We start from the raw sequence: 26317 nt of genomic DNA, 5'->3' as shown, positions 1-26317 counted from the left end.
TTTGATCCAATCTTGTTGGACATTTCGTGTCCGTTTCCTGGAATTAGATCATCTTCATTTATTTTCTCTTCACTGATGAGTCACCTCTTCTTCGGAGGTGGCTGGCCCCGGGGCCTCCTTCCACAGCAGCGTGGTTGGCGCTCAGGCCACCCCTCCTGTCCTGGTCCTCATTCTTCAACAGCGACTCGGGCTTGAGCCTGGCGAGGACCCTCACTCTTAGCTGCTTTTTCTCTACCAAGGAGAGAGATTGAGCCCGTCCCGGGAGAAGAGCTGGGGAGCCACGGGGGTGTGGTATGAGCGCCGTCTCCCCCACTGCTGCAAACCAGTGTTCTTCCCTTGCCCGTTCGGTGATGGAGAGATGGTGCTGGGACATGTAATGTACCTGCCCAGTAAGTCGGGGAAAGAGGACAGTCAGCAAGCATGGCTCTGCTCAGAGCTCCTAATCTGGCCCTTGGGAGCCAGGAGCAGGTCAAAGCCTCTAGAATCCAGGCCCTGGCAGCACCCCTGGCACCGCTGCAGGTGGGAGGGAGCCTGACTTCTGTGTCTCTCTCCCTCGCCTCCCTGCCACGTGTTCTGCGAGCTCCTTATCCTCAGAATCTTCTGAGCTTGCTGCCCTACCGGGTGGAGACAAGGTCCACAGAAGAAAGGAGGATGTGTAAGAGGCAACGCTTCTTCGTCCTCTGGGGTAAATGAGCTTGACTTGCTACAAAGGGAGAGAACAAAGGCCTCTGATTTTCAGTTTCCATTATACTACTAGAGAAATATACATATATTTCTATAAATTTTTACGAAGGCCTCTGATTTTTAGTTTCCATTGAACTATTAGAGAAATATACATATATTTCTATAAATTTTTACGAAGGCCTCTGATTTTTAGTTTCCATTAAACTATTAGACAAATATACATATATTTCTATAAATTTTTACGAAGGCCTCTGATTTTCAGTTTCCATTAAACTATTAGAGAAATATACATATATTTCTATAAATTTTTACATCTTTGATATGTCTGTACAGTCCATTCCCTTTGCCCTGAAGCCTGAGTGAGCACATGAAAAATCTCTGTGTCCCACTCAGAGGCATTCGTCAATTAAATGATTAAAACTTGAAAAAGTATATATTATTCAATGTTTACTTTTAATATCTGCAATCAGCTCTGTGATCTAGGTGGCATCCATCCTGGAATTCAGACTGAGAATCCTGATCAGACACTAATTTTCTTTCCCGTCTTAGTTCGGTTGATCAGTTCTGTGTGCTCTGGTTTCCGCCTTAGTAAAATGAAGGTGGGGTGTGTACACGTGCGGACCCTGCAAGACTTTTAGGAAGAGTCTTAAGGGAATGCACTTTAGACAGGTCTTTCCCTTCTCAGTGATAGGCGACTTCATGCGTGCCTTGGCTCGTGCCAGAAATCTCGGGGTCACCCTTGACACCTTTCTTTCTCTCACACCCTGTGGCTGAAGGGTCAGCAGGTCCTAAGAGGTCTGCCTTGAGGATCTGCCTAGGCTGGGCAACCTCCCACCTGCTCCTGCCGCCCCGTGGCCTCAGCCCCCGTGGTCCCTCACCTGCTTTGCTGCTTCCACTCCTGCCCCCTCAGTCTGTCCTTAACACGACAGTCAAAGAGATGAGGTTTAACGAAAATCTGATCATGACTATATTCATTCTCTAGGGTCGCCATAGCAAAGTGCTACAGACCGTGGGGCTTAAACAGCAGGAATTTGCTGTCTCAGAGTTCTGGGGGCTGGAAGTGCACAGTCAAGGTGCTGTCAGGGCTGGTTTCTCCTGGGGCCACTGGCCTGAGCTTGCAGACGGCCGTCTTCTCCCTGTGTCCTCCCGCGGTCTCTCCTCTGCGTGTCTGTGTCTTCATCTTCTGCTCTGATAAAAACACTAGTCGTTTGGTTAGAACCCACCCCACTGAACTCATTTTAACTGAATTACTCCTTTAACATAGTCATCTCTGAATGCAGTCACATTTTGAGGTGCTGGGGATTAGGATTTAAGCATGAATTGGGTGGGAGTGGAGTTCAGTCCATAACAACATGCACAAACGCTCCTTGGCTTTCCGGCTCGCAGAGAGGAAAAAGCAAAGTCCCTGCCTCAGCCCAGAAGGCCACCACGGCCCGGGCCCCTGTCGGCCCCATGACTACATCTGCTGTTCTCCACGTTGCTACCCTCTCCTACCACAAGGCCTGGACGTGCTAGGCATCCTCCTGACAGAGGGCCTTTGCGTTGGCTGTTCCCTCAGTTGAGACTGCTCTTCTCTCCAGTATCCTAAAGTCTCCCTCCCTCACCTTCTTTGAGTTCTAAGTCACCTCCTCAGTGAAGCCCTCCCTGTTTGCTCTATTTCAAATCACAACTCTCCTCCCAACCCAGCCTATTCCCCAGTCCCCCTTTGTTCTTTCGTACATTTTTCACCATCTAACATTCTACGTTTGCCTTTTACTTTCCTTGTTGCTCTTCTTACCTAGTAGAACGTACAGTCCGCAAGGGTGAGAACCACTTGGAATGAATGAATGAACGAATGAATGGAGAATGAATGTAGAGCCCCTAGTAGCTGCTATAGTATTTCCTTATTATTAACCCACTTTGTCCTGATGGATATTTAGGTTGCTTCTGCTGTTCTTTTTCACTTTTGAGCTTTGAGTTCTCACAAGACACACATTATGTAAAGGTTAAGTGGTGTTGATGGTGGGGCGACCAGGTCTTTAACCTTTTTGTATTACTTTTTCTCAGGATCCTAAAATTTTTGAATGGTTCCCTTTGTCTGGAATTCACCCCATTTTGCAAAGAGAAATTCTGCTTATTTTTCAAGACTTTATTAAAATACCACATCCTCTTGTGATCGCTTCTCAGATTCCCAGAGGAAGCTCTCTCTGCACACCCTCCTCTTGCACCCGCTGTGTCCTGTTGTGCGTTTCTTGGTGTATTCTCTGTTAGATGTGGGCTGGAGCCATCCTTGCCTTCCCACTCGACTCCCGCCGCCCCCCCCCCCCCCGCCCAGTTCATCACAGGACCCATGATTTAGGAAATATTCAGTAAACATTTCTTAAATGAATTTTATCAAAAGTTCGTATGATCTTTGAAATAGAAAGGTATTCTAATCTGTGAGCATAATTAATGCTTTTCTTGGTCCAGTTCTATTGAGATATGGTTGACATACAGCACTGTATGCGTTTAAGGTGCGATGATCTGACTTACATCCAGCATGAAACGATGACCACAGTTAAGTAGAGAGAACATCCATCATCTCATATGGGTACAAAATAAAAGAAAGAGAAAATACTATTTTCCTTGTGTTGAGAACTCTTAGGATTTACTCTCTTAAGAAACTTTTATGTGGAACATACAGCAGTGTTCATTATATTTATCATGGGATACATGACATCCCTAGTACTTATTTACCTTATAACTGGAAGTTTGTACCTTTTGACCGCATAAAGGTATACTATTATTATCGACTATATTCCCCACGCTGTACATTTCGTCTCCATGAACCATTTATTTCGTTACTGGAAGTTTGTACCCCTTAATTTCCCTCACCTATTTCACTCATTCCCCCACCCCTTCCCCTCTAATATTTTATTGGAAACTCAGTTAATGATGGAAATAGGCTCTAGCAGTGGGTCCACTCCCGATCCCATTGCTGAGTTGTGCCCGTTTTGTTTTGCTTTTGCAGAGATTAGAAGCAAAGAAAAAAGTTCATCCTTTAAAGTTAAACCTAGGTCTTTGCTTGTCGTAATATCAAACTAGAGTTGAAGATGCTGTAACTTTGATGATAACCTCTTCCCGTTGAAGTTCACTGTCCCTTCATTTAATCCTCTTGGAGCATATCCAGCATATATGATAAAGTTGGGGGAAACGATCATCTGTAGCTCCTCCAGGAAATTGTTGAGTTGTAGAGATGTATCATTGATCATTCAGCATCCTGGGACTGAAACTGAAATTCACTTTCAGATTTTTACAGCGAGGTCTGGAAGATGGGAACAGCCAGGTGAAGGGGCAGGAAGAGGATGAGGGGGACACCCTAGGCAGAGTAGAGGAGGGTGTGTATTCGATAGTAAAGCAGGTAAGGCCACATGGAAAGAATAATTGAAATCTCTGGGTTTAAACTAAAAAAGCCAAATATTGAGTTTGTGTCACTATTATCATTTAGGTATATCAACAGCCAATTGATATTTTTAATGTGTTTTATTTTCACCCGCTGGGTTTTGGTTTAGTATCATCCATTTAATTCTAGAGAGAGAAATTTACTTCCTACATACGAGCCTTGAAAGTGGACGAATAAATTACGGTTCTGATAAACTCATTCTTCTTCTACCTCTTCCTATCCCAGAATCCCTAAGCAGTTAGATTAGGAAAGTTCTGACGTTTGCCAGGAGAAAATTTAATCCCAGGAGAAAATTCCATGCAGTCGCTGAGGCTAAGGATTTATACACCTTGAGTGAAAAACAGGCCCAGCGAAGAAAAAGGAAAGTATATCGGTGTTTCCTTAGCAGCCGGAAGATCGATCAACAATTTTTTATTGAGCGCCTTTTCTGAATGGGGCTCTGTGCTTGGCACGGGGGATACCGCAGTGAACAAAATATAGAGGGAGGCTGCCCTGGGCGTGGCTTGGAGTCCGCTGGGAGTGCGATGACCGGGGCGAGTCAGTGCCAGCGAGGGAGCTGGGGGGAGGGGAGAGCGCAGCAGGGGCTCAGCTGGTAGGTGGGCTTCTCTGGAGAGCTGCATTGAAACTGAAATCTCAAAGATAGAAAGAACCAGGAGAAGACGGAGAAAAGGAGTGGAGAATATTCTAGGCAGATTAGAGGAAGGAATGATACACTGCCTCCAAACGGGTGATGAGATTTTTAGGAAGAAAAGGCAGGAAGTTGACAGTTACTCTCCAGCTTTTTAGAGGGACAATTATAGAGAATGAGAGAAGTGACAGAAGATTGTAATCTGATGTAAGGAAGAGCCTGGGAACCGCTGGAGAGAGTACAGGGGTTTTTTTTTTTTTTTTTTTTTTTTGCGGTACGCGGGCCTCTCACTGCTGTGGCCCCTCCCGTCGCGGAGCACAGGCTCCAGACGCGCAGGCGCAGCGGCCACGGCTCACGGGCCCAGCCGCTCCGCGGCACGTGGGATCTTCCCGGACCGGGGCTCGAACCCGTGTCCCTTGCATCGGCAGGCGGACTCTCAACCACTGCGCCACCAGGGAAGCCCCCAAGAGATCTTTTTAAAAGATCAGACTAGCAGCTGTCCCAAATGGTTTACTTGTAGGCTTCATACAGAAAAACCCTACAGGTGAGATTGTCTGCTAATGTCCTGTCCAACCCTGTAACTCCATGTCAGTAATATTGAAGTTATCTCTAATGTGAATGTTTTTAGAAATAGCATGGTTTTACCTCTCCTGGGAAGTTAGCTGTACATCGGTGTTAATACAGATAGTCCAGACCAACAGTGGTCAACCAGAACCAGAAAGGCTTCCAGAACCATCTTGAACCCTTGGCAACACTTACTGAGTACTGCTTACATTAGCTAGAGATTAAATTACTACCTGTCAAGATTATTGAAAAAGGAACAATTTCAGCATTGGACAGAAGAAATTGAAATCAGTAGCCCCGCAAACCCCTTCAATCTTTATTAATTCTGTTATTCCATAATTATCTTTAGACTTTCCAAAGATGACAGTTCATTTATAATCTTAGTACAAAAACATTTTGGGGTGACGGTTACTTTATGTGGCCTCCAGGGTCACAGGAAAGTCTAAAGAATGATTCTTGGTCCTGATCTAGATGGTCCCTGGGGTTTCTTCTAGCTTTAACAGTCTGACGTAATTACCGCATTGGTTTACGGCAGCGTTTGCACCTGCAAATCAGTGTTCATGAAGATGAGCAGCTGTGCCTTTGGTACCCGAGCAAAAATGAACCTCTGAATACACCTAAATGTTATTTGCTTGTGAAATGGCATTTATTTGAGGAAGTTCGGTATTTTGTTCATCGTCTAGCAAATGGCATGCATTTTCAAATGAAATGTGTTTCCAGGGAAAGATTCTCTTTCTTATACTGATGAACATCTCTTCAAAATCTCCTCCAATTCTGGTGAGACATTTGTCCCTGACCCTTTGAGGCCAGAGTCTTACTTTAGGTCAGTACTTCGATTTTACAGCATGTATTTATCATCTGTAAGCGGCTGCATGTAGATGTTGTTTTGCAATTTAACTGCTGCTTTAAGAGGCAGAATGAGATTTCGAGCAAGGTAATGTCACCAAGAGCAAGACAGATCCTCCCCTGCAAGGCTGGTGAGCCATCTGGTCAGAAGAAGGTTAAAATGAGACTAGCTGAACCACTGACATCTTTCAAAGTCTTAAGAGGATAAAAAAGGAAATGTGTTTTTATCAGAGAGAATCTGCCCCTGAATTCCTACGTGTACATCAGTAGAAACCCTGCCCTTGCTTAATGAATAAGTATAGATGCTTTGATCTTCTTGGAAACCCTTGTCCAAAAAGATTCTGCAGACCACAAATATTTAAAAAGCTAGGGAATTCCCTGGCGGTCAGTGGTTAAGACTTGTTGCTTCCACTGCAGGGGGCCTGGGTTTGATCCCTGGTCAAGGAACTAAGGTCCTGCATGCCACGTGGCGTGGCCAAAAAAAAAGTTAAAAAGCAAAAGAAAGTGTTTCGAAATGTAGTATCAATGTCAACTTCTCGGTTTTGACAAACATACCATGGTCATGAAAGATGTTGACATTAGGGGAAGCTGGCTTAAAGGTATATGGGAGTTATCTGTGCTTTCTTTGCAAGTCTTCTGTTAACCTAAAATTATTACAAAATAAAAAATTATTACAAAACAACCCCCCCAAAAAAGAAAAAATAATAAAGGAAGTGTTTTAATAAACTAGTGGATAATATCCATAATGAATGCTTTCTGATAAATTGCTGGTGTTTAAATACATCCTTTGCTAAAACAGCAACTACCAACATTGACGTTTATAAAGCATTATCCTCTGATCTTGTAAGCAGCTGTGAGGTAGGTAGAAAGGTTTCTCCATTTACCTGATGAAGAACCAAAAGAGCAAGATGCTCAACTAGTGAGTGGCCCAGCTGGGACCCAAACCTGGTCCTCACTCCACATCATGCCCTCCTGGCACCACATCCAGCCAGGCGTGACCTAGGACACTGGCTGATGTCTAGGGACAGAGTCATGTGGAAAAGCCACCACTGTTTGGTTCCTCCATCAGAAATGGAGATTGCTGTTGGTGAGATTCTGGGTGTCTTATGATTTTATTCATCACATCCTGACCCCAGACACTATTTCAGAAATGTGGGTCATTGGTCCCTGGAAGGACAGACAAAGGGATGTGAATGAACTAATTTACATTCATTACCATGGCTGGAAAAAAAGAAGCTCAAAACACATCTTCCACTCAGGGAAGCTCAGTCCCCTGGTCTATATATAGAACAGCATCATTTCCTGCTGACTAAAGTCCAACAAAAAAAACAAAGGCTCCAATGTTGAGTTTCTTATCTCAGAAGGCTGTGATAAAACGTACAATGTGTGCCTGCTTTCTTAAAATGAAGCTGATTAACTGTTTTCCTGGGTGTCATAGGTTACTTCCGTCATTTTCCAGCCGCAGGCACTGCAATTTGTAGCATAATTTCTCACACGTTTTTGGGCTCCGAGAAGAAAACATCTGACTGTTCCCTCTCCTTTCTGAAAACTCTCTTTATAAATCTGTGCAGTCAGAATGACAAAAGCTGTTCCTGTTTAATTTCACTTTCAGCATCATATTGGAGGGTAATAAATTTTCTCTGTCCTTTCAAGAGATTATTGTCTTCTTCTTTTTTTTTTTTTAGCAATAGTTGCAGTTGAAATCATATGCGGGAAAGCAATATCCCTTTATGACACGTTTTTCTTTAAAAATGGTGGTGAAATGGTTCCCATGTATTTTCGAGGAAGATGAAGGATTTAAAATAGGAATTTTAAATTTCAAACCTGCCCCTGATTTCCTAGGAGAGTATCAAAGGTGCTGGATAATGGGTAGTCCCGGGCCCGGGGATGGGTCACAATGCTCCAATATGCATCTACCTATTACCGTGTGATGGAGACACAGTGATGATTATAAAGCTCTCTTGAAAGGGAGCCAACTGTTTAATGACCCTGAGTTGTTGTAGATGTCTTGCATTCATTTCTTGATGAATTATTAAAAATAAGCTGCCTCTCCCTCACCAGTAATGAACAGGAAAGGTAAAACAGTCTCTTAATTTTCAAAGTCTAGGGATGTCTTAGAAACATGTGGCTGTTTAAATGGTAGGAAAATGCAGTGAAGGGGGATGGGAACCTGAGGGGTGCCATTGTGTTCTCAATTTATGCCTCTCCTACTTGGTTTAGTAGAGTCAAAAAGGAGAGTCGAATTTATTAAAAACAAACAAACAAAAAGAAGAGTTGAGTTTTCCCAAAAGGAGACTCATTAAACGTTATTCTTGATGGAGACAGGACCAAGGGGAGGGGATACGGCTTTTCACTTCCCTGACATGTCATGGGGACATAGTGAAGGCAAAGAGAGTTTGCAATGAGTGCTTTTTACTGATTTAGGACTGGCATTTTACTCTCAAGCTTTCTGAATCCTATTTTTGTGTGTCTCTTGTAAATAGCAGGCATCCTGTTTTAGGTAAACTTCTGTTTGTTCTTCCTGGTTTATTCATTTTTTTCGTGAAGGAAGATATTCAGGCACTCCCATCCTCTGGGGAGAAAGCAGGACAGAGCCAAGGTGACATCCTCCCAAACTTACCTTTCAGTGCAGGAGACCGATGATACACCAATGAATATATTATCTGCTGTGTATATACATCTCTACACTGAAGAAAATTTCAAGCAGGGGAGTGGGCATCACCTATGATGGTGATGCCTTTCTATCCTCGAGGAACTACGTTGTTGATATGACCACAATAAACCCACTGCATCCCTTCTTCTTCTTGTTGATGACACTCCATTATGCAAGACTAGATGATCCAACTTGGTGATTTTTCTGCCCAACTCTCCCGCATCCTGTCCTCTCGGCAGCCCCCAGCCACGGGCTACTCACAACAAACACACGTGTACCACCCAAGTCAGGAGTTCAAAGGTCTGAACTGAAAAGTTCAAAGGTCTCAGTGTCCCATCATAGCCTCCAACCTTGGGGCCCTTCCCAGCAAAATTCATAGCAAAAAAGGAGTTGAGTTCTGTGAACATCTGTTGTCCTTGCTTTTTGTTATACGATAATTATTATATTCCCGTGGTTTTTTTTTTTAAAGTTTGTGGTGCCAATTGCATTTCCTAGTCAGCATGTCCATATACAAGAAAGTAACGGCCTCGAGGGTTCTTTGGGAGAAGGCAGTGTGGTTAACAGAAAGGGCACAGGCCCTGGAGGGAGAAAACCCACGTCCACATCCCTGTGTGATCACAACTGAGTGATCACTTATTTCCTCAGAAATGTAACGTCCTCATCCATAAAATCAGGATAATAACAATACCCTTCCTAACTTGGCAAGTTTTTGTGAAGATTAAATGAGATCATGGACATTTACAAAGTACTTTGATAGGACCCATAAAGGACCCTATGTGTTAACTATCGTTGCTGTTTTGGAAGATGGCCTGCTCCTTTGTCCTGATTTGTGGAGCCTCCTGGTGTATTTAATTACTAGAATGGAAATATTCCAACATGGTGCAACTGGCCAACATCTTGTGAATGTTATGGAACGCTCTCAGGTTTTTGCATGTTCATCCTTTCATTTCTCAGGAAAACTACATCATTTGGAGAGACCCAGATGGGAGACAGAATCTCATCTCCCCCCCCCCGCCGCCCCCACCAGACAATAATTTAGGACCTTTGGTGTTAATTTAAATTTATCGTAGAACGTCATACAAGAAGAAACCTTCTATATCTTATCTAGCCCAACTACCTCACCTTACAAAGCAGCCTAACTCTGGACAGTCTTAACTGAAGTGGCCTGAGAGTGTAGAGTTAGGAAATGTGCTGACGTCTAGCTGTCTCTGTCACGTTCTGTACTCACACTGTCCTGGGATGGAAGGCACACGGGTACCCTGGCATTCTTCCTTGCACAGATCTCTGTGCCTTATCTCTTTGGATTATCTTCTTAGGAAGAACTCTAGATCACTGTTTCCACAGCTTTAATTCTCCTTTCATAGGATATTTCCCCTACACAGCAAGACTATCTAAGGGTCAGGGATAATTATTTTAGTGAATTAAAAGATGGTAAGTATATTATGACCTACTCTGATTCCTAGAGACTTCAAATATTTGATTGACTTTTCCATCAGTTCCCAAAACGTGCACAAAAACAGGGCTGAGATATGAAGAGAATTAATAATCAGGCTCTGTCTTTGAAAGGCTTACAGTCCACGGGGCAGGGGGTAAACGCTTAGATGTGTGATTGTAACATAACGCGACAGATGCTGTAACAGAGGTGGGAACGGAAGCTGTGGTAGCACAGAGAAGGGACTGTTTTCCACTGAACGATCAGAAAAGGCTGCTCGAAAGAAATGGCATTGGGGCTCTCGTTGAGGGCGGGTGCATTGCTCCAGTCAAACTCTGCGGGGCTATTTCTGAGGTGGGGGGATGGCAGGAAAGCTCACAGCGTGAGAAGGTTCTGGAAAAAGAGTGAGTTTTGAAGCCATTTTATGGCTCTGCTTCTGTCCAGATGACACCAGTACGAGCTCAAGCTCTACAGCCCCTGCTGCCCGAGTTCAGTAATGCCCGCACCCCTCTCGCTGTGACCGTGGCTGTGTGCCTCATTTTTCCCTCTCTAAAGTGGAGGGTAACAGCAGTACCTGTCTAATAGGGTGGTGGTCGTTAGGCTTAAATGAATCCCTCTCTGGCACTGTGTGAGCATTTAAAATGTTAGCTCTTTTTACCATTATGTGCAGTGATCCAGGAGGAGTTAGGGAGGCGCCGCCTAGGAGGTCAGGATGAGGGGCTCCACGTTTACCTGCGGTTTTAATTCCTGCTCACCCACCTGGAAGAGGGACAGTGACCACACAACCCCCATGCGACGAGATCCGTTTGAATTCCAAGCAAACTCAGTGCTTAATCTCCGAAGAGTTTTGACGTGAATGGTCTAGAATAGATCTGATTGTGTGAGTCAGCTTTTCCTCGGGGACTTGGACAGGTACTCCGGAAGATGTGGTGACTCTTTCGGGCCCCCGGAGTGTCATTTTGTACATCACTAATCTGGGCCACATAATGAGAAAAGCTGCTTCCCTCGGATTGGTTTGGAGCTCTTGCATTAATGGGGTAGCTGCTCAGGGACTAGAGCAGCGGCACAGATAACACGCTCAGCGAAACTGTCACGGTGTCAGATCGTTGGTACCGCCCCCAGAGCACCAACCCCAGAGCACAGCAGGGCAGGAACCTGGGAGATGAGATCTGGGCAGTTCATCCTTCAGCAAATACTGCAGATTCCTGAGAGTTTATACCCACGTTGCATGTGAAGAGACTCGGGTGGTATAACTCTGAAGATGCAGCAGGTGGCAAAGCTGTCGTGCGTACTCCAGGCCAGTGGTTCCCAGATGGGCAGTTTTGCCCCCCAGGGGACACTGGGCAATATCTGGTGATATTTTGGGTTGTCACCACTGGGAGAAGCCACTGGCATCTAGTGAGTAGAGACCATGTTTGCTGCTGAATATCCTACAATGCACAAGACAAGCCCCCCCTACAAAGAAGGGTCCAGTCCAAAATGTCAGCCATGCCGAGCCTGAGAGACTCTGGCCTAGGCCAACGTTTAACCAGAATGTGATATATACGTCATTGGTGGTACCCAAAGTGAGTTTAAGACGAGCTTTTTAAAAGTTTTAACGGACACATACTTATTTTAACGTTAAGTTGTAAACACATACTTAACATAAAACCGGTGATTACAAAGATATTGTTGCTTAAGATGAGGCTAAATTAGTATTTGAGTTTTTTCAAGTGTTGACTTAAAAATACAAAGTAAATAATAGCGTAAGTGGACATCAAATGTGGCTCACACAGAAACGCTAAGGAGTGTGGGATGATGGAGGTTAGAAGCCATTGGTTTGGACGAGGAGTCAGAAAACTTCTGTAAAAAAACTGGGTTGTGAATGTTTGAGGCTCTGCTGCAACTTCTCAACAGCGCCATTTTGGTACAAAAGTCACCATGACAATAGGTAAACAGCTGACTTCTTTTCCCATCCTGACTTTTCTAAACCCAGTGTCTAGGATGCATCCTTTAAACTCAGTGCCCCAGGTATGGCCTGACTGTGGCAGGAGAGGACACTATAACTTACCCTGGTTAGTAAGATTTAAAATATTTATAAAGTCATGATACCCGTTTTGTACACATGTTGTGGCCAGAGCGTGGTGTGTTCTCCACCTTGCATGTGTACAGTTAGTGGGGTCTGTGTTCAACCAAAGTACACAATCTTACAAGTATCACAATTCAATTTTTGGATACAGCATATTGAAACAGAGTGGGTTCAAATTCTAGCTCCTTCCTTTACTGCTTACGCCCTCATGGGCCTATTAATTACCCTCTCACAGCCTCCATTTCCTGCTTAATAAAATGAGGATAATGACACCTCTCCTGCAGGGTTGTTATAACAATGTAATGAGACGTGGAAGTCTCCAGAACAGTGGGCAACACATTCAGTAAATGTTTACTTTTTTCCTTTTCTACCTTAGTTCTTTCACATATTTGATTCTGTTATTAGGCCATTAATAAAAGTGCCGATCAAGTCAGGGGTACCTATAGCTCTGCAATACACTGAAAATACTCCCTGAAAATTAAAGAATGATCTCTTCATTAATACCCTTTGAGTATGACTTCTCAACCACTTAAAATGCACCTAGGTGTCAGTGATTCTAGCCATCTTTCTTTCAGCAAAAACAATAAACAGTAACTGAGTGTCCGCCTAGTGTCAGCCATGGTGTCAGGCACCTGCTACAGACATGAAGAAGATATGGTCCCCACCCCTGGAGGCACCTACTGCTTGGCTGGGGAGAGGAAGCTAGTAAGCAAACGAATGTTCCCAATTTTCACAATTGTGGAATCTCCTGAGAACCTAGGCAAAGTCTTGCCCAAGACAAGTAGTGAAAGGTAAATAGAAAGTAACCAGGTGAAGGTGAGATCCCTTCATATCCTAGGCCAAGAGCGTGCAGTGCGTCGTTGCATGTGAACAAAGGGTGAGTTGTATGGGGACAGAGGTGCGGAAGGAGTTGCAAGTCTGGGTGAATAATACAGGTCAGTGTATGCAAGGCATTGCATGTCAGGCTGTGTCTGAATTACTGCTTCCAGGCTAACTGTTCTCCCTCTTCTCTAGCGGTGACACCTTTTATTTAGAGCAGGTCTTCTAAGTGACAACTCCATTCTAGAAAACAAGCGTTACTAAGACTGTTGGACTGGTGTCCCCCTTCCTGCCCATTAGCACCAGCGGTGGAGGCCAGATGTAAGACGGGGCTCCGTTTCGGTTGACTTAGTTCTTTGCTGTGAATAATACAGCTCGTTATGTGGATTTTGGGGAATTTGCCATGTGTATCACTCTTGAAGCACTGGTTTTGTAGCCAAGGCAGACATTCAGGGTTCTAACAGATGAGATGGCTACATCTGAGTTTCTGAAGGTTGCTTTGACGACAGTCTGGAGGATAGACTGAAACGGAGAATGTTTGGAAACCGCTTGAAGGGCCCTTTCTATAAATAACAAGTCAAGGGCTCCCTTGGGGCCATGCCAGTGGGACACACGTGCACCAGACCCACTAAAAAGATACCGTCTACCCGGTTTCACCCAAGGAAACTGAGGCTCAGAAAAGTTATTACCCTGCCCAATGTCACGAGAGAGTCGGTGACGGAACTTGGACTTGGATCTGTGTCTTGACTGCTCATACCGAGGCCTCATCAGAACGTTTCCGGCCTCCTTCCCAGCTAACTCTTCTATCCCCTTGTGTCTTTGCTTGCTATCCTGTGGGCCTCCAGAGCTACCAGATGTGTGGAATCATCTGGTATTTGTCCTCCTCCTTCTCAGCATTTTTCCCGACACAGAGTTGGCATATATTTATCAATAGAATATTTGTTAAGACCCTTTTGGTGGATTCACCCGGCTTGCTGGAAAACACCTTCTTCGTCCTTAATGGAAAGCGGACATTCTGTCACACGCTAGACCGGCCGGATCGGCCAGGCGAGGTCTCCAGCTGTTGCTGTGATACCCCAACCAGGCAGTCGCTTGTCACCGTGACTGGTCCCTATTTTCCAAGGCTGGCAGTCTTATATGTAGGACCTGCCCCAGGGGCTGAGGGCTCTGCCTTATAAGCCCCTTCTTCTCAGGGTTGCACACTTCCCGTAGATCATTTCTTTTTTCTGTTAATACATTTATTTATTTTTGGCTGCGTTGGGTCTTTGTTGCTGCGCACGGGCTTTCTCTAGTTGCGGCGAGTGGGGGCTACTCTTCCTTGCGGTGCGTGGGCTTCTCACTGCGGTGGCTTCTCTTGTTGTGGAGCACGGGCTCTAGGCGCGCGGGCTTCGGTAGTTGTGGCACGTGGGCTTCAGTAGTTGTGGCTCGCGGACTCTAGAGCGCAGGCTCAGTAGTTGTGGCGCACGGGCTTCGTTGCTGCGTGGCATGTGGGATCCTCCCGGACCAGGGCTTGAACCGTGGCTCCTGCATTGGCAGGCGGGTTCTTAATCACTGCATCACCAAGGGAAGCCCCTCCCGGTAGATCTTCGAGAGAGGAGAAATCGCAGTCTCCTCTGTATCATAGACTACTCGGGAAGCTGAGTTTCTTTTCTTTCTTTGCATAGTATTTCTCCTTTCTCTGTCCTCTTGAGGCAGTTTGGAGCTGTCCACCTTAAGGAACTCTTATGCTTTCTAGTTTCCAACTTGTATTTCCTCAAAAGATTTTTCCCACCGGACACGAATAGCTATTGGCTTCTTTTCATTCTTGCTGTTGTCGTATCCCCAGCTCTCCGCCTTCACTGGAGCCAATAATTAAACTAGAAATGGGGAGGAGGGGTGAAAGCAGGAATGGGGCAAAACAGGAGCCATGGAATTAGTTTCGCTTCTTCCACCCCAACTTCCCTTAATACCCAGTGTAGGAATCCAAGCAAGGTCGGAGCACGGTGTCATTGTCCGATGGAAGGGCCACCTCGTGAGGTGGGCCACTGACGCCTTGGCGTGCTCGGTCACCTTGCAGCCAGCTGTTGGATTTGTCATGCGACCCCATCCATTCTGTACCCCACCTTCTTGTTCTCACTGCCATTCATATTAAATTAGGTGGGAAATGGGCCCCCTAACCTGCTCATGTCTAATTAAGATGCTGCATTTTTCTAAATATGTGATTTAATCTTCTTCAGTGGTTGAAGTTTTTTAAGTTGGTTTAGTTCATTTCCTTGAACATCATAGCTCATGATGTGTTAACCAGATTTGCCATTTGTGTCACTAAAGAGTTATGAGAAAAATACAAAGAGAAAAACAGCCCTTTGCAAACAGTGGAAGGAAGAAAGTGAATGGAATTTAAATTAGACATAGCAATCATTTAGAGTGTAGTGAGGGACTTCCCTCGTGGCGCAGTGGTTAAGAATCTGCCTGCCAGTGCTGGGGACGTGGGTTCCAGCCCTCGTCCGGGAAGATCCCACGTGCCGCGGAGCAACTAAGCCCGTGCGCCACAGCTACTGAGCCTGCGCTCTAGAGCCCGTGTGCCACAACTACTGAGCCCACGCGCCTAAAGCCCGTGCTCCGCAACAAGAGAAGACACCGCAGTGAGAAGCCCGCGCACCGCAACTACAGAAAGCCTGCACACAGCAGCGGAGACCCAACGCAGCCAAAAATAAATAAATAATTTTTTAAAAAGAAATAAAAAGCTGAGATTTAGAAATTAGACACATTCTTTAAAAACTTTTTAAAAATAAAGTGTAAGGAAAGTTTTAAAGGAGACCTAGCATGCATTCATATGTCCTTAAGAGTTTTCTTTCGGATAAGATGTTCTAACGCAAAATTATTGCTAGATAGCATAGCCTCACACTCCGTTTCTTAACACGTCAAACACTGTCGGATGGTAAAATGCATTCAGTTTCCTACGTTTAGAAATTCCTTAAATGAAAGACATAAATTCCACTTCAAGTTAATCTGAAAAAGAATGATAAAATTTAACTATGTGTTTCTGGCTCCATTATTCTTGCTGGACTTCATTCAGAGCCGGTCATAAAGAAGGAATTCTAAATTGCTGTAGGAACCTTGGATAGACTCTAATAAGAAAATAACTAATTTTCTTTATTTTTGATAATACACATTTCCTGATTTTCTGGTAATGAACCTCATGTGGCTTTTATTAAGAAGCAAATCATCTTTAATTAAAAAATATTTTTTATCTGAGTTGGTTCAACTAAAGGGGTGAAACCAAAGGTATGATCATCGTTGTTGCTGGGAACATTGACCTGAAAAACCAGACGGGCGTTACCCGTGTCTGCTGAGGGTCTGACGTGGTCCTTGGGAGGGAACTTGGTCTGAGTCGCCCTTGCCCACGTCCACCCTGATGTCACGCATGGGTCTCCAGCCTGATGGTCCCACTTCTTCTGTTTCTCTGCATCTCCATCCATGACATTTCAATCAGCCCCTACCAGTCATGCTGTACAGCTTTGAAAGCTGGAACTTCACGTATTGTCTCTTTCTTTCCTGGCTCTCTCACTTCACCATCAAATGAACCTTTTTACTCCTTTCAGACATGTGGGTTGCAAATGAACCTTCCTTTGACCGTTGGGGTTGCTGCTCTTAGCCAGAAATAAAAAGAGTTAAACTTATTTTAAATTTTTTTTTATTTTCTAAATGGCAGTAAATACACAGGACGTGAAATTCACCATCTTCCCCATTCTAAAGTATACAGTTCAGTGGCATTCGTGTACATTCACGTTACTGGGCTACCGTCACCACCATCCATCCGCAGGGCGGTAGAATTCTCATTTCCTATTCCGTGCTGCTACCACCATCAGGTAACTCAGCTGCCCCCAAACAGTTAGCTGGTAGGTGAGAAATGAGACTTGAGTTGCCCAGTAGACCTTGTGTCTCTTAGGACGGGACAGCTAAGTTTTTAAAAGGTTCTGAGGCATTTAATATGACACGTTAGCCAGAATAAATGTGCTCTTTTCTCCTTCTCTTTAAACAGCTCTGAACAGCGGGTGCCCTGTTCTACTTCTTACCACAGCTCTGGTTTGCACTCGGGTGACAGTGTCACAAAAGCAGGACCTCTGGGCCTTCCGGAAATAAGACAAGTGCCCACTGTTGTGATTGAATGTGATGACAATAAAGAAAATGTGCCTCATGAATCAGACTACGAAGACTCTTCTTGCCTGTACACAAGAGAGGAGGAGGAGGAGGAGGAAGAAGAGGAAGATGACGACAGCTCCTTGTATACCAGTGAGTGCATCCAAACTCTTCGCTGAGGGTGGCAGGGGCTTGGCTGGTGGGAAGAGCTGCCCACCTCTGTGGGTTCTAATCTGAGGTCCGAGGTTACTGTTTCTTCATGAGTGAGATGGAAGGGTAACTGTCCTCTGAACAGCCTCAGAGCACTAAAAATTACAACATCGTGCTGCCATCTCTTGCTTCTTTAGATGTCTCCTTTTTTCTTTGATTGCTTTCATTGGGATGCAACACCCCATCAATTAAAAAAAAAATAGGGAGGAGGGGAGGCACCTTAAAATTCAATTCCAGTCTACAAAATATATAAAAATACTAACCATTGTATATGGAACAAATTCATTTTTAAGCATACCTCAACCACTGAATTTAAATTTCAGTGATCAACTTTTTAATGTGTGGACTTCTATAATAGCAGCCACTGAATTTAAATTTCGGTGATCAACTTTTTAAGGCGTGGACTTCTATAATAGCAGACACCAAATTTAAATTTCGGTGATCAACTTTTTAAGGCGTGGACTTCTATAATAGCAGCCACCGAATTTAAATTTCGGTGATCAACTTTTTAAGGCGTGGACTTCTATAATAGCAGCCACTGAATTTAAATTTCGGTGATCAACTTTTTAAGGCGTGGACTTCTATAATAGCAGCCACTGAATTTAAATTTCGGTGATCAACTTTTTAATGCATGGACTTCTATAATAGCAGACACCGATTTTAAATTTCGGTGATCAACTTTTTAATGCGTGGACTTCTATAATAGCAGCCACTGAATTTAAATTTCGGTGATCAACTTTTTAAGGCATGGACTTCTATAATAGCAGCCACTGAATTTAAATTTCGGTGATCAACTTTTTAAGGCGTGGACTTCTATAATAGCAGCCTTTTACCGGCTGTGTGCCTGACATTATGCTAAGGTTTTATTCTCATCTACATCTTACGACACTCAGGGGCATAAACTACTGCCCCCATTTTACAGTAAGGGGAGAAAATGGAGACGTAAGGGACTTGCCCAGAGACTCACGTCTACTAAGCGGCAGTGCTGAGAGTCGAAGCTGCCTGTGTCTCATTCCAAAACCCACATTCTAAAAGCAGTGGCAAAAGTAGGGAGATAAGTACTTACTATATAAGATCCAAAGGAATACCCCAAACTTGCCACTTCCCAGTCTCCTCCTCTTGCTTCACACTCACCAGGCTTCGGATAGCTCGCTAAACCTGAGTGATGGAAATAGTGCTGGTGGTGAGGAGAGGAGCCTGGACGGGCAGCCAAAGGCCCACATTGTCCATGAGGGAAGGAGCGGTTGCCCAGCCCCTGCTCACCGTTTCCTGCCCGGAGGATGCGACGCTTTATACCAGGGTTTCTCAACCTTGGCACGAGTGACGTCTTGTCTTGGGCCAGCTAATTCTTTGTCATGGCGGCTGCCCCGTGCATTGTAGGATGTTTGGTAGCCTCTCTGGCCTCTACCCACCGGGTGCCGGTAGCACCCTCCCCAGCAAACTCCAGTTTGACAAAACCAGAAATGTCTCTAGACTTTGCCAAATGTCCCTGTGGGGGCAGAAATCACTCCTGATTGAGAATCGTGGATTTATTCCAGATGTGAGGAAGCCCTGCTCTTGGCGCTCAGAACCTCTTACGCTAAAAAGAAAAGCAGACCCAGAATATTGACTGTTTCGATGAGCTTTGCTCCCTCCCTCCCCCCCCCCCACAGACCCCACTTTGCCCAACTTTACTTCCCTCCGTCCCTCCAGCCCCACTGTAGCCGCTCTCTTTCGTCTCCTGTGGTTCCTCTGCGTATCCATCACCTCTGCACGTCCACACACACGCAGATGCCCCCCGGCCTGCTGCCTGTTGGCCTCACTTATCCTGCACCCGCCGGCCTCTCCTCCTCCGTCCCTCCTCCGCCCTTTGCAGTCTATTTTGCACTCCGCAGTCTGTCCCTCCCTCCTTTTGTGATGTTGCCCACATGGCGCGGCGAGTTCCTGGAGGGCAGAGATCCAATCCCAGGCTCTGCGCCACACGCGCCCAGCATACCGCGAGGTAGAAAGGACATGCTGATTGCAGGGACTGTATGACGGTCACATACTGCAACTTTCCTCCTTTGACCCAGGTCTTGACAGCGCTCAGGTGTTGGGCTCTTGTATCCGTCTCCCCGCCTCTCCCCTTGTGGTCCACGGCCGTCCCTGGGGGGAGCCCGAGCAGGTGGGTGACAGCCTTATTGCCTCATGTCTCCCTTCCTGCAGCCTCCCTGGCCATGAAGGTGTGCAGGAAGGACTCCTTGGCCATCAAACTCAGCAACAGGCCCTCCAAGCGAGAGCTGGAAGAGAAGAACATCCTTCCGAGGCAGACGGATGAAGAGAGGCTGGAGCTGAGGCAGCAGATCGGCACCAAGCTCACCAGGTAGGACAGCGCGGCCGCCGGCTGCGTGGATTTCCGCGCGAGAATTCAGTCTCCACCCTCACGTCTGTCGTGCGTGTCTCTGAAGAGCTCCCTGCAGAGAAAGTCCATGGAAAATATTCCATTTCTGCTGCAGGCTTGCTTTTATGGTCCCCTCTTTTTCACTAATTAAAATCTTAGACATTTCACTCGACTAGAGGTTCAAGCTGAGAGGAGGATTTCCAGGGAGAATAACCACCTGTAGAACAATCTCCATCATCCAGTAGAATTGAGGACCTATATACCTAGGCACTGTGGTTTGCTGAAGCACAAAGCAATCGAATAAATGGACTTTTCTGCTAGACTGTGCAACTAGAAGACATCAGTGGTGGGTAAAGATACCTCATTACTGAGCTGGGACTCTTCTTGAGTGATTGCCCCTATGAGTGGGTATTACAGGCACAGGCAGAGCAGTATGTCATAGTAATATGTTAAACACTTATGCGTATATTTATAACCTACTGCATCTTTTTTTTTTTTTTTTTTTTTTGCGGTACGCGGGCCTCTCACTGTTGTGGCCTCTCCCGTCGCGGAGCACAGGCTCCGGACGCGCAGGCTCAGCGGCCACGGCTCACGGGCCCAGCCGCTCCGCGGCATGTGCGATCCTCCCGGACCGGGGCACGATCCCGCGTCCCCCGCATCGGCAGGCGGACTCTCAACCACTGCGCCACCAGGGAAGCCCCCTAGTGCATCTTTATATGGTGTTAGCTAACATCTGTGACGCACTTATTAGCCAGGCATTCCTCTGAACGTTTTGTGTGTGTTCATTCATTTAATCTTTGAGCTCCCCTATGAAATGGACATTTCTATGCCCATTTCACAGATGAGAACGCCAGAGAGAACTTTAGTTACCTGCGTAATGTCAGACAGAAGGGCTGTGGAGAGCTCCCCCTTGACCGTATATGATGCTGCCTCTGTAATAATAGTCACCAGGTGAGCCCTCACTTTGGCCCGGGCACCATGCTCATTGTTTGGATGCAGTGTGTAGAGGTCTCCCAGGGTTTCCTCCTGACTTTCCCACTTACTGCCCCATAGCCTCGTGTAAGTCACTTATCCTCTTCCCCTGTGTTTTCTGCCTTTATAAGATGGGGAGTTGTAAGAATTAAGCAATATAAGTAAAGCACTTAAAACAGACTCTCTAACTTCCTCTAGGGAGCCTGTCCCATGGTGGAAGAGCCTGACTGTTAAACACTCTTCCTTCTCTTCAAGTGAAATCTCTGTCCATGCATCTCCCACCCATTGGTCATATTCTTTTCTTTCTGCAGCTACCTCACCCCTCTTAACACACCTGCTTTCGGGTACTTGGAGGCAACGATACTGGCTCCCCACGTCTCCTTTCCTACAATGCATATAGCCACATTCTCTGGGTTTCAGTGAGTTGGGTGGATATACTTCTGGGCTGCTTCCTGTACCAACTTGTTCAATTTTACACCTGGTACAAATAGGGCTCTCCATTGGGAGACTAGAATGAAGAGGGGACCAGCCCCTCTTCCCAAAAGTCCATTTCCATTATCCTTTGACTAGGATAAAGGAGCAGGAGCATGGGTCTCCTTCATTCTAGTTCTTTCCCTCACTTCCATTTCCCCAGCTTTGTGACAGTATAAGCAGAGCCCCAGGATTGTGGGGAAAATTGAAAACTTCTCTGCAGAGGGATGCGAGAGGCCAGCACATCTAGCTGCCCAAGGTGGCATCTTCTGTGGAGGGAGAGACAAAGGTGGGAGACGTGGAAAGCAGATGCGTGCAGCTGGCCACCCTGCTTGTCCATCACAGAGCATCGTCCACCTGGAGGAAGCTGACAAAGTGAAAAAGGCCACTGTCCCAGAACGCGCTCCTAAAAAGACACAGCCCAGCTTCTCATGCCCGAATCCATACCCGCATCCCACCACTGTGAGCACGTGGCTATGGCAGTGACGCAGCCCAGAGGTGGGAAGAGACACAGGCCACCCATGCACTGCAAGAAGTTCTCTGCATTTGAAGATTTATCCTTGGAAATCATCCCTTTCCCAACCTTTCCTCTTCGGACAGCACTTAAATACTGCTCAGGATTCATGAAATCCACTGAGCGTTCACCAGAGTGATGTCTGTTCCCAACCCTAGTTCACCCTGGTCAGTAGAAGAAGACACGCTGACCAGGGAGAGAAAGATGGAGGTAGAGAGGACAGCATTGGGTATATTCCAAGCGTTGAGCTCTGAGTCCATTTCTTCTTTGTTCACTCTTTCAACTCGGGAGTTTATTTCCTTCTGGTGTAGCCCTCGGCATCTCAGCCAGATTACAGGAACTGGGCCTAAAAGGAAGGGCATCAGGAGTGTTGAGCAGGTCAACAGAGTTGTGCAGAGTTCAGCAAGTCTGGTGGGGAGGCCTGATCCACATCTCAAGGTCTTCTTTAGAAAGGAACGTTAAAGACTCTTCTCTTTTGAATGAGAACCCAGCTGGGTGCTTCCAGCCACTCATGTATCCTGAAGCCGGGGCAGAATGAAGGGGAAATCTGAAAACCAGAAGGTGACCCTGGTAGAGAGAGAACTAATCTGAGGCCCAGAGCCTTGGCTTCTAGCTCTGGCTCTGAGGGTTTCCTAAGCAGACGTTTGCTCACTCTGGGTCTGCACTGCCGAATCTGAGGGGATTAGATCATCTGATCACTTTGTGCAAACTGTGAACTTCGTTATCATCAGGAGTAACTAGAAGTAGGTAGGAATCTGTCGTAGAGTTTGCATTTCCGAAGCTACAAGGCTGCGGCTTTCTTTGGCTATTTGAGGTAGTAAGATGTACTGGAAAGCTCGAGCTCTTTGAAAAGCCTACGGCCAAGGCTGCGGTCCTCATGGAGTGAGCAAGATAGAAAACGTAATTTTCGTCTGACAGTTTTAATAGCGTAAAAGAATAACGTAGCACTGCAAGAGTAATCCCAAATTGGGGGAAGGGAGCAGAAACATCAAGTAAAATGCTGTCAAGTATTAAGGGAGAGTTTCTACCTAAGGATGCAAAAATATTGTTCTTCCAAAAATGTTTTCTCATGGATGCTCTTGGGAAGACTCTCGTAAACCTCGGTCATCAAGTCACCTGGATGCTTTGATAGTAAATAACTGTTTCAACCAACCGCCATTTGAGACGTGAGGGCTGCCCTTGAGACATGAACAGTGTCAGCTGGGTGCGCTTTTCTCTGCTCCTTATGTACACAGACTCAGGCTGGTTGCAGAGAACCAAGGGGTCAGCACGTCCATCCGCTGGGGGAAATGTGGAGACCTCAGGGCCATCCCTCACCCCTCCAAAGCCCCCAAATGCAAGATGCTGCTGCTTTCTCTCTGAGTCTCTTCTCTAGGCCCTTCAACTTGAACCCTAGGAGGTGGTCAGCCTGTGTGATCTTCGCTCTCCAGTCCACTTTCAGCTCCCTTCATTGACCAAGCTTTTTACTCCCCTAAGATTAATATTCGACCCACAGGACTCCATGTTATTTATTTGAAATACATCTTACTACCCACCCCCCAAAAAATCATTATTTAAAAAATTAGACATGGAGCCGTACTTCTCAGTGTTCATAGGGAGGGTGACCTCTTGATCAGCCAGGGGACAGCTGATATGGCCCTAAGCCACCTTCCAGCTTAGGGCATTGATTGGTTGAAGAAATACCCCCCCCTCCAACTAAAGGATGGTGCTCAAGACCATTGGGAATGGGGTTTTGAGTGACTAAATAGCAGTCTGATGCCTAAAGGAGTTGTTCTTTTGCTTCTGAAACATCCCTTAGAAAGTGAGTTATCCTGTAAGTTACTAAAACTACTTATTTTTTTAAAAAGGAGCTAAGACCCTGAAACGTGATCTGTTCTTGGGTACTCAACAGGCAGGGCGCCTAAGCCTCCTCTTGGGAACAGCCAGCCTTTCAGACTCAGCTGTCCAGTCCTCTCCAACTGAGGTCCCCTCCCTCAGTCCCCTCCAATACCTTCTGTAAGGTTTGGATCAGACACGGGGAGAGAAAGCCTGGGAAGGACAATAAAATGGGAGGTGCCTTGAAGTATACGTAGGAGTATATAATCTAAATTAAGCTCAGGAATAAATAAGGGTTCGGGCAATCTGCCTCCATGACATACTTGTTCCCCTAAAATATCTCTTCACCCTTAAAACATCCGTGTTCTGCTCAGGGGTGAACTGTCATCATCTCTTTTTTTACAATTTATTTCTATTATTTGATTTTTTTATACAGCAGGCTGCCATCATCTTTTTTTTGCAATCATGGTTGACCACGATGTTTTCAGCATCCCCCTGAGCTGGAACAGGCATAGCCCCGTCTTAAAATGGGAAGCATCCCTATGGGGAAACTCTTTGGAAACCTTGCTGGGCTTTGGAAAGGATGGTTCTCCTTGTGATGTCCTTTTCCTAGACCAGACATAGCTGGTGATTCAGGCCACTCACCTGTGATCCTTGTCAGCAGTCAAAGGAGATGCTGACTTAATTTCAGCTACTGGGAGTATTCGTTTTCTAGGGCTACCATAACAAAGGACCACAAACTGAGTGGCTTACACAACAAAAATTTATGGTCTCACAGTTCTGGAGCCTGGAAGTCTGAAATCAAGGTGTCGGCAGGGTTGGTTCCTTCTAAGGACCGTGAGGGAGAATCTGTTCCAGGCCCCTCCCCTGGCTTCTGGTGGTTCACTGACAGTCTTTGGCCTTCCTGGTCTTTGCCTTCATCTTCTCTCAGCGTGTGTGTCTCTGTGTCCAAATTTCCCCTTTTTATAAGGAAGCCAGTCATCTTAGATTAAGGTCCAAGCCTCATCCCCTTGTTTTAATTTGATGACCTCTGTAAAGACCCTATCTCCAAATAAGGTCACACTCTGAGGTGCTGGGGATTAGGACTTCGACATTTGTATTTGGGGCAGATACAATTTAACCCATACCATTTGGGGAAGCATAAAGTGGGTCTACCTAGAAAAGGAGCCACAAACTCAAATGCACACCTGGGGCCAGGCAGGTATTGAACATAAGGGAAGCGGGCAGTTCTAAGATTGTTAACAGGGAGTGCTGGGAACTGGAGTGAGATGGAACGTCCATCCTTTATCAAAAGGGGTCACCACTCTTCAGCTTCAGTCCCCTGTTGTTTTGGAGAAATGAAAGACCAGCTTGTCAGATCTTATTTTTTAAAAAATTTGGATTTTTTTAAAAATGAAAATTCCGAATTTTTTAAACATTGGACAGACCAAGCAGAATATAATTATGGATGAAGTTTAACCCTGGGATCATGTCTCAGCCTGTGCCCCCTGGATATAATCTCTGACCTGGAAACCATAGGTTTTCCTATCTACAGTATAGTCCTAAATTCTATGGGCATGCACTGTACACTTTGATGACATGAGATAGAACTCTTCTGTGTGTGATAAATGTCAATGTGAGCAAGTGCATGTGTCTCTCTGTAGCAGTTGGGAATTAATATCTTCTAGGATCCAAGTTAATTTGAATGTGGTTATGTGGATTAATCACTAAAGCAATAAACTCTATTCCTAAAAAGAACTTTTGACCCAGCTTTCAGGAATTTAGTCAGTTGGTTTTCAGAGTGTTTGTGACTATGGAAAAACACATTAAGTTGAATGAAGAAATTGGTTGAAATAGCTGTCACTGCTTTGTTTTCCTTAATGCGTGTTGAGTCTGGGAATCGGAAGGATTTAAGGTTAAAGCACTGGTAATTGTTGATAGTTTGAATCTATACATACAGCATGAGATCCACACCGAGCATCATACGGCAGATCAGATGTAGGACCCACCTTTGAAAATTACCAAAATTCTCCCTCTTCTTTCCTCCCTGGTATTTACGATTGCCACCTCTTAAATAGCTGTTGTCTTTGGGGTGGCAGGGGGGTGGGGAATGAGATAGGGGAGGTGGAAAAATGATGACCTGATCATCCCCATGAAACCTAATGTGCTATTCTCGCTTATTCTGAATTTGATATGCTAGAAAGAAAGGGTATTCTAAATCTGTATTTTATGCTCCTAAGTAGTTCACACTATAGGCAGAATATAAAATAATATGTACAGAGGATTATGTGCCACTTTAAATCATGATACAATGTTCAAGGGAGGAACTTGAAATCCATTTTTCATGCTTATAGCACAGGCAATAAAATGCAGTAATCCTGACTTCTGACTGTAGCTTGCATGCTGTTGATGGTTTGGGAAAATCAGTGTTATGAGTCTCGATACACCGAAGCCTAGTTCCAAGGTGGCAAATGGTATCTCCCCTCCAAATCTAAGGGCTGATGGCTAAGTGTGAGCTGATACCTTCCCAGGCTAGGTAATTTCTGCTGCTGCAAAAGCACTTTCTAAAAAAAGGAATAACAGTCAAAGGCTCTATGAATTCAGTTCAACTTTGGCTGACTGAGGGTGCCCTAGACGTGTGTCCCTGTGAATCACTTGAAAGAAAGAAGGGAGGAAAATAGACTCGAGTGAAGTTTTGAAGGAGCTTCCTTGTCCACCTGGCTTTTGCAGCCTTGAAGCAGCATCTGCACCCTCCTCATCACA

The 26317-nt window shown here is 45.5% G+C and overlaps 1 protein-coding gene across 13 annotated transcripts in view; it reads left to right on the top strand.

Moving 5' to 3' along the window:
- Positions 1-26317, top strand: part of PHACTR1 (phosphatase and actin regulator 1) — a 536379-nt gene that overhangs the window by 479980 nt on the left and 30082 nt on the right. For all 13 annotated transcript variants that reach the window (XM_067006755.1, XM_067006750.1, XM_067006751.1 and 10 more), the window contains 2 exons: positions 17137-17387; positions 19629-19785. In XM_067006755.1, the coding sequence (XP_066862856.1) occupies positions 17137-17387; positions 19629-19785 (408 nt within the window). The remainder of the gene's footprint in view (positions 1-17136; positions 17388-19628; positions 19786-26317) is intronic.

The sequence above is a fragment of the Kogia breviceps genome, chromosome 10 (genome assembly GCF_026419965.1).
Source record: "Kogia breviceps isolate mKogBre1 chromosome 10, mKogBre1 haplotype 1, whole genome shotgun sequence".
Taxonomy (NCBI): domain Eukaryota; kingdom Metazoa; phylum Chordata; class Mammalia; order Artiodactyla; family Physeteridae; genus Kogia; species Kogia breviceps.
Note: the sequence above shows the minus strand (reverse complement) of the source record. Positions and strands in the feature narration are given on the sequence as shown.